This window comes from Phalaenopsis equestris, unplaced genomic scaffold, assembly GCF_001263595.1.
Source record: "Phalaenopsis equestris unplaced genomic scaffold, ASM126359v1 Scaffold198091, whole genome shotgun sequence".
Lineage (NCBI taxonomy): Eukaryota > Viridiplantae > Streptophyta > Magnoliopsida > Asparagales > Orchidaceae > Phalaenopsis > Phalaenopsis equestris.
In genome coordinates this window covers 2,482-11,098 of record NW_018218029.1, presented here as the reverse complement: position 1 = coordinate 11,098, position 8,617 = coordinate 2,482, and the positions used below count along the sequence as shown (strand labels likewise).

Below are 8,617 nucleotides of genomic sequence, written 5' to 3'. Positions count from 1 at the left end.
TCTCTATTTATTTCTCCTTAAATTAGAGAGATTAGTTGTCTCTTATATTTTGTTATTATTCTTTTCCTTTTCTATTGTATTTTGTTTTTATTGTTTTCCTTACCAGTAAGTCTTGTAATTAGTATTTATATCCCTCATTTCATCAATAAAATTAAGTTCTCTCATATCTTTTCAATTATCCTACATTTGCACTTTCTGGGCTTTATTGTTCGCTATGAAGGTATCAAGGTGGACCCTCAGAGATTCTAGGCTATTTAGTCCTAGCCCATTTTTGCTCCATTCACGGACATCTGGAGCTTCCATGGCCTTGCCAATTTCTATCAACTACTCATTCACGATAGGAACATCTCCAATTATTAATTGTCTGAACTAGAAATCCTTCTTGTGGAATGATGGACAACAAGTAAGATTCAATGCAATTAAGGAGAAACTCTACTCTGTGCCTGTTCGGGCATTCGTAATTGATAACCCGTTTTAAGTTGAGATAGTTGTTTCAGCTATTGGGATTGGCGCTGCCTTGTCTCAAAAATGGTACGCTAATAGAATTCTTCAGTTAGAAGTTGAGTCCAACAAGACAAAGATGGTTGATTTACTAGCAAGAACTTTATACCATCGTTTGAGCACTAAAACAATGGTGCCATTATTCATTCCAAGAATCCGCCTTAGTCATTGATCACCAATTTCCTGAAAGAATTTGAACCATAAGCATGCATGCTGAGTTGTGTACCTTCAGAAGTTTTCATTTGATTTTAAGCATAAACCAGTAGTTATAATTAGGGATGTGCATTGTTGATTTGGGTGTTTTGGGTTATGAATTAGCTAATCCAATTAGATTTAGTTGTAAAATTCAGAACATCATACCGATGAAGCTATTTTTCAAACCAGATTAAATTGAATTGAACTTTAATTTGGTCAATTTGATTTAGATTTAGATGAACCAAAATATAGTTAGTTATAATTTAGACATGTGGAATAAATAATGTGAATGTTGATCTTTATGTGTTCTTCTTAGTGATGATTTATGAGCCTTATTGATTTAATATTTACATAAATTATTAGTTAGTTATAATTTAGACATTAACCAGTAGTTAATTATAATTTAGACATTTCGACTAATTGTTGGGACAATCTGAGTTCACCTACAACTCTATTGCCATCCAATTTATTGGAAGGAACTCCCTTTCAACTTTGCTCCCACCTTTAACAACAAGACCTTTACACATCACCCTCCAAATGGTAGTGTTATGCAACTCATTAAACTCGGTCCAAGTTCTCGAAAAATGAGCCAACTAATGCAACTCATTATAACTCATCAAAAATCTATTTCACAACCTTTTCCGTTTCCGCTTGTTGCTGCATTACTTTTACTTATTTATGCAAATATAATGATATTAGTTAGTACTCAATATTGTTTAGCTCGTGGCTAATGTTCTTTCTCTGATTTTCTTGCAGGCAGAATATGAAGGGATAAAAATGAAGGAGGTAATGAATTCACTTAATCCATCACTTGTTATTATAGTCTTTTGTCTTGTCTTCTAACTCCATTGTGGCTATGGCTCCTGGCCTTCTTACTCTATATTAATTCTGAATAAAGCTGATCAACCCAACTTAGTATTTTTGTCTTTTAGTCTCTGTTTTTGCTGAAACACATTTTTTTTTTTGCTAAGATATGAAAAGTGTAAGAGTTATCTGGTGAACACTTGAAGTTCATTTCTGAATCATATACTCATTGCTGTTCCGGAACTTGATTCATCCAACGGTTTCTTGACCGTTCATTCCATAATTTTGTAGGGGGATTTACATACATGCCACCCAATTCCAATGTATTTACATATCTAGTTCCTAAACTTTGCTTTTTTTTATAATATATCGCCCAAATCTTTCATATTACAAAAAAATTACCACCATTTTTAAATTTTTAAAAAGTGAAGTACTCCTTTTCAAGCATATGCAAGGTGGGGTTTAGGTGTTAGATAGGCAAATACATAATAATTGAGCGGTATGCATGTAAATTTTTCAATTTTGTATCTTTCCGATTGTGGCGACCCTGTTTTCGAATCATTGTGACAGTCCTATGAGGTGAATTCAAGAGGTTTGGAAATATTCACCAAACGCTGGCTTCCGGGGAATCATCGAGTGAAGGCACTCGTGTTTTTCTGCCATGGTTATGGAGACACATGCACATTTTTCGTTGAAGGTATTCGTGTTCTTGAACTCCTCCCATCGTTCTGGTATATGTGGAATGTTCCTGGGCTTGGCTTAATGAGCATGTTCGCCTTTATGTAGGTATAGCCAAAAAGATAGCCTCAGCTGGCTATGGATTTTTTGCTATGGATTATCCGGGCTTCGGTCTTTCGGAAGGATTACATGGCTATATCCCAAGCTTTGATGATCTTGTTCATGATGTGGTTGAGCATTTCTCCAAAATTAAAGGTATTTGTTTTTTTTTTTTTTGAAGATTTACATGCACACCCTACTCAATTCTCATCTATTTACATATCTAACTGCTAAACTTCAATTTTTACATAAATGCCGCATCACGCATGTAAGAAAAGGTGTATTTCACTTTTTAAAAGTTAAAATAGTAATGTTTTTTATGAGATATGATAGATTTGGATAGTATGAATGGGAAAGGCAAAATTTAGTTGTTAGATATGTAAATACATAAGAATTGGTTGGTATATGTGTCAATGCTTGCTAGCAGCAGCAGTTTTACTTGGTGTTTTTTGTTTTTTTACACTTGTTGAAAGAAACCTGTGTTCTGAACCAAATAAAAATGAATCAAACTCCATCGTGAAAACACTTGCTAAGTTCGTGAAAACACTTGCTAAGTTTGGTTTGGTTTTTTGTCTCATTAGTGTGATTAAACCATACATATCATTAGTTAAACGTGTGGGGCATTTACATTCATACCATCCGGTGCTTATGTTTTTACATATTTAACACCTTAACATTTGCTTTTTAGATTTATGCCACCCAAAATTTTCATATCACATGAAAAAGACAACTTTTTTAAGTTTAAAAAAGTGAAATACACATTATCATGCACAGGAAAGGTGGTATGTGAGTGTCTGTGTGTCTGTGTCTATATATATTCTAAATTCTATATCCTTGAACATCTTATAAGATAGATTCATCAATTAGTGAGATTTCTTGATGATTATGTTTATCATTGTTTGATTTTTCTAATATTTAGCCACATAAAATTTAAATTAAGAGGAGTAACTTTGCCTTTCAGTGAATATGAATTCAACTTTACTGAAAATCACTGCAAAAGATGTTTAATTACTATATTATCAATATGGGTAATCACTTTCTTGTTATGTTGTTCATGTGGATCAGAGAACCCTGAATTTAAAGGTCTTCCGAGCTTCTTATTCGGCCAATCGATGGGTGGAGCGGTCGCCTTGAAGGTTCATCTTAAACAACCTCAGTCGTGGGATGGCGCAATTCTACTCGCTCCAATGTGTAAGGTAGTCGGATTTGTTTGAGCAATAATGGTATTATTACTTTGTTCCATATGCCTTTGTTTTTCGATCGGTAAACTTCGTGGCAATTGTTTTCGTTAGATATCGGATGATGTGCTTCCTCCTTGGCCAATGGTGCATCTTCTAATCATTTTGGCAAAAGTATTTCCCAAAGAGAAGTTAGTGCCTCAGAAGGATTTAGCAGAGATGGCATTCAAGGATTTGAAAAAGAGGGAACAGGTTTTTTTTTTATTAAGAGATCTTTGGCAATACTTATATATTAGAAAATACCATCCAATTCTTATATTTCTACATGTCTATGGCTCAAATTTTGTCTTTTTTTGCACTTATACCAACCAAATCTTTCATACCACATAATAAATATCACTATTTTAACTTTTAGAAAGCGAAATACACCTTTTTCATGCATAAGAAAGGTGGCATGCATGAATTGAAATTAGGTGCTATATGGAAATACATATGAATTGCGTGTTATGTATGCAATTCTTCCTTTTTTTGGGACCTTTTCATGCATGGGTAAGGTGGCATGTATGTAAAAATTGATGGTTGGGTGTTAGATGACTAAATATATGAGAATTGGTGGTATGCATGTAAATCTTCTTTTTTTACAATACTACCACCCAATTCTTATTTTTTTAGATTTATAGCATCTAAATGTTATTTTTTACATTTATACCACCCAAATCTATCATATCACGTAAAAAATAACACTATTTTTAACTTTTAAAAAGTGAAATACGTCTTTCCATGCATAGTTAAGATGACATGTATATAAAAATTGAAGTTTAGATAGTAGATATGTAAATACATAAGAATTGAGTGATACCTAGTTCTTATGTTTTTTACACGTCACCTAAATTTTGCTTCTTACATTTATACCATCCAAATCTTTCATGTAACATAAAAAGAAACACAATTTTAACTTTTGAAAAGTGAAATACAGCCGTCTGTCATTCATAGGTAACGTGGCATGTATGTAAAAATTGAAGTGTATGTGTTAGATCTGTAAATGTATAAGAATCGAGTGGTATGCATGTAAACTTCCCTTTTTTTGTGATGTTGCTGTGCCTGACATTGAAAGTTCCATCATGCTTATTAAAACATTGCTACTTGTTATGCAGACTTCCTATAATGTCATTGCTTACAAAGGCAAACCTCGCTTGAGGACGGCTGTCGAGATGCTCCAGACGACAGAGGAAATAGAACGTCGGCTTGAAGAAGTACGTGATTTACTTTCCATTAAAGTTCTGTTTTTCATTAAAGAATTTTTTGTCGAAATGAATTCTAGAATGGAGAGGAATTGATTTAAATTCATGTGGATAGTTTACTTCCAAATTTTCATAGTTGATTAGGCCAAATCTATTGGTTCTTGAGCTTATTCGTGTTGTGGAACAGAAGGGATGAATACTAGGGGTGTAAACAAGCTGAGCTTAAGCAAGCTCAGTGTTTGTTCGTGTTTAGCATTTCGTGAATCATTAGCAATGGTTTAAGTCCTGCTTTTATTTGTTTCAAATGAGCTAAAGTCAATATGAAATGCTCCCCCCGAGCTCGCCATTCTATTCCGCTCATGATCTTTCGATGTAATTTTGATTTTAAAACATATGTATATTAAATAAAATGAATTCATTAACTTTTTATGTCATCTCAAACCTGACGTCCAAGCTTTAGAAGTCAGGGTGCTGTTCCCCCAGATGTGTTCTTGTTGATTCTTCAAACCTAAACGGGTGTTTAGATGGGACTAAGCTTTAGAAACCCATGCCCGTACTTTATTTTCAATACAAACTCAGTCTAGGGACTCTATCAAATACATTTGCCTATTTTTATTATGTTAATTTTGTTCGTGTGCTTTAGAGTTCTGTTATTTATGAATACAGTAAGTGACCTCAAATATACTAGCATATTATCTTGTTCTAAAATATTGCAAGTGGGTCATTCCATTCTATTAACTCTTCCCAGCCAAGCACACAGCTAAGTTTATTTTAATAGGAAAAGAATTAAGTATTCCATTAATTTAACAAGAGTATTTTGTTTACATTTCTTAAAAAAGTCCCTTATATTCACCTAATTACAAAATTGCTCAATATGATTTGTTTGGAGAAGGAAAATATGAATGTCAAAGTGGGGTTTTTCTTCATTTACTAAAATGGAAAGTTCAATTTTTTAAATTTTTTTATTTGTTTCAGGTTTCTCTGCCTCTATTAATTCTACATGGAGAGGTTGATAAGGTGACTGATCCCTCAGTGAGTAAGGCTCTGTATGAGAAGGCAAAAAGCTCAGACAAGAAGCTCTACCTATATGAAGGAGCTTTCCATTCCCTTCTTGAAGGAGAATCTGACGAGATGATTTTCCGTGTTCTCGATGACATTATTTCTTGGCTTCATGATCACTGTTCTGCCGTTATCGGGTCCCAAGCCCCAAATACGAACAGTGAAAGGTTGTGTTAGGTAGTCGACAAACAACGTAAATTATTTATCAAAAAAATCATGACAAAGATGGACCAAAAGATTTTAACAATGATGTAAAGTTTCCTTTTTTGTAAGTTATTTGAAATTTTCTATTTCTTTGGATGTTAATTTTTGTTAGGTTCATTTATTTTGCTTGGTTATATGTAAATTTTCAAATTTTTTTTATTTTTTTTTATTTGAAGTTTAGTGATGAGAATTTGGGGGCATTTTGATTTTAAATATGGGATATATTCTTACTTTTTTGCTGCCATGACATTAGAATATGTTAACATTTATTCATCCAATAATAAATAATTTGGGTATTTACACAACAAAACTTTGACCTTTTTAAATGTGAAATACATATTTTCATGCTTAAATAATATGACAAATATAAAATTAAAGTTTTAAGTTTTAGACAATGCATAATAATTCAGAGGAATGCATGTAAATCTTCCTAACCACTAATGCTTCTTAGAAAACAGCCAAAATGTTGTGAAAATGCAAGTGTAAATAGCCTTTACCATAACCAATCTGAAAGAAATACATACAAATACTTCAAAAAATGAATAAATCAGGTCAAACTTTATATGATTCTTTCAGTGCCTCAAATGCTCTCTATGGCTGAATGATTTAACATCTTATTTCAACATTGAATAATTTATCCAATCATATCATAGTAGAATAAAGTCTATTTTGCCCCATTTTTTTTTTTAAGCAAAATTTATATAGCTCTGCTAATTAATTGTCTCTAAGCAGAACTATAAGGCACATACCTTATCTCTTCTTTAAGCTCAATACCAAACATTTGATCTACTTTGTCCTTAACCAAGGCGATGAGAGCCAGAACATCTTTGGCTGTTGCTCCACCATTGTTGATGATGAAGTTTGCATGCAGTTCAGAGATCTTCGCTCCTCCAATCTCGATTCCTTTGAGACCGGCTATGTCGATGAGCTCTCCTGCCGTTACTCCACACCCCACTGGATTTCGAAATACAGAGCCGGCACTTCGCTCGCTAATGGGCTGCGTCTTCCTCCTCCTGCAGTTTCAGTTCAGTTTTGGATGATTGTATGTGCATGCACACAATTATTATGTATTATAATATCTGACACATAAACATTCATATTTACATGCATGCCACTTAAAATCTTTAACATCACGTAAAACATACCTCTTATTATCTTTTCCAAATGTGAAATACAACTTTTCATGCATAGGTTTATGATAACGACACGTTATAAATGTAAATATTGAACTTTAGGAGTTAGATATGCAAATACATAAGAATTGTGTGATATGTATGTAAATTTCCCTTCTTTATACTACTATTTGGGGCAATCACATTCATACAATCCAATTTTGTTATATTTACATATCTAACACAAACTTTACCTTATAGTTCATACAACTCAAATCTTTCATGTCACATAAAAAATACTATCATTTAATTTAAAAAGGGTGAAATACACCTTCACATGCATAGTTAAGGTGACATGTATGTAAATATTGAAGTTTAGGTGTTAGGTATGTAAATACATAGGAATTTAACGGTATGTATGTAAATCTTCCTGAAATTTAAGGATATGTATGTGGGAGCTGTCATGCCGCACTATATCACATATGTAGTAGGACAACATGAAGCATTATGTTAATGATTATGTGTCGCCATGTAAAGCAAGTCAATCTCATGGATTTACAAGTATGTTTGCACAATCCAAAAACAAAAAACACAGAGATGAATATAAAATCAAGTGTTATTTAAAAGAAACCATTACATTTATCAGACATGTTCTACATCTATACGTTTTTTTATTGCAATATCAAAGTATACGTGCTTGACATGTGTTGTGATTGTATACTATTCATCGATGGACTAGGTTATTAGCACAAGTTCTAGGTGCAAGCCCTGCAGTAAGGCTTCCTTTGGGGTAGCACTGCCATGACGCACCACATTTTCAGGCATTTAGCAAAACACATAAAACTATGTTTTGTCGGCATTTTAAAGAAACTGCGGTAGGAAACTGTGTTTTAAAACTAAACTTGGACTAGTGCAGTGGCTGCTAGAAACTACGATATGACTTTTTAAAATAAAATAAATTTGTAATATTCAGCGCCGCCAGTTGAATAATTATTTTTTTTTTATAGCATCTTCATAACTGCTTCTTCAAACAGCTGTTGCTGCTCTAAATAAACCATAATACTACTTTTTGTATATCAGATAGAAGTATCCTATGACATATTCTATCATTACAACGTGAAAAATAATCTATTTAAATTTCTTAAATTTTTTAAAAAATAACTTGAAATTCACAACAAGAAATTTTGTTAAATAATGGAAAAATATCAATTTCCACATAATAAACTAGTGAAGAATAATCAATTTCCAAAATTTCTTTAATTTTCTATTGATTTCACTAATTTTTTGAATTAGCTAATCAATCAAGATAATTAAATATATAGATTATTCCGATAATTTTCTGCATCCAACTCAAATTAATTATATTTATAAAGCAGAAAAAAATTACTCAATATTTATTCTAATTTTGTCATAATAAAACAATTATTTATCAATCAAGTCGATATTAGTGAAAAAAATATCGGTTAAATAATTAAATACACATATGTCCAAAATATTAATTGAATTTTATTTAAAAATTTTAAACAAGTACAAAATATGTAATTAA

The 8,617-nt window shown here is 32.3% G+C and overlaps 1 protein-coding gene across 1 annotated transcript; it reads left to right on the top strand.

Moving 5' to 3' along the window:
* Nucleotides 1-1,452: 1,452 nt before the first annotated feature.
* LOC110035553 (caffeoylshikimate esterase) lies at nt 1,453-6,076 on the top strand (the record flags this gene model as incomplete). Its single annotated transcript, XM_020739800.1, is given in 7 exon segments — nt 1,453-1,482; nt 2,071-2,197; nt 2,287-2,433; nt 3,343-3,473; nt 3,570-3,707; nt 4,610-4,708; nt 5,672-6,076. Coding segments are annotated over 7 exon segments (933 nt in total), but the record flags the coding sequence as incomplete, so codon positions are not given.
* Between the last annotated feature and the right edge of the window lie 2,541 nt (nt 6,077-8,617).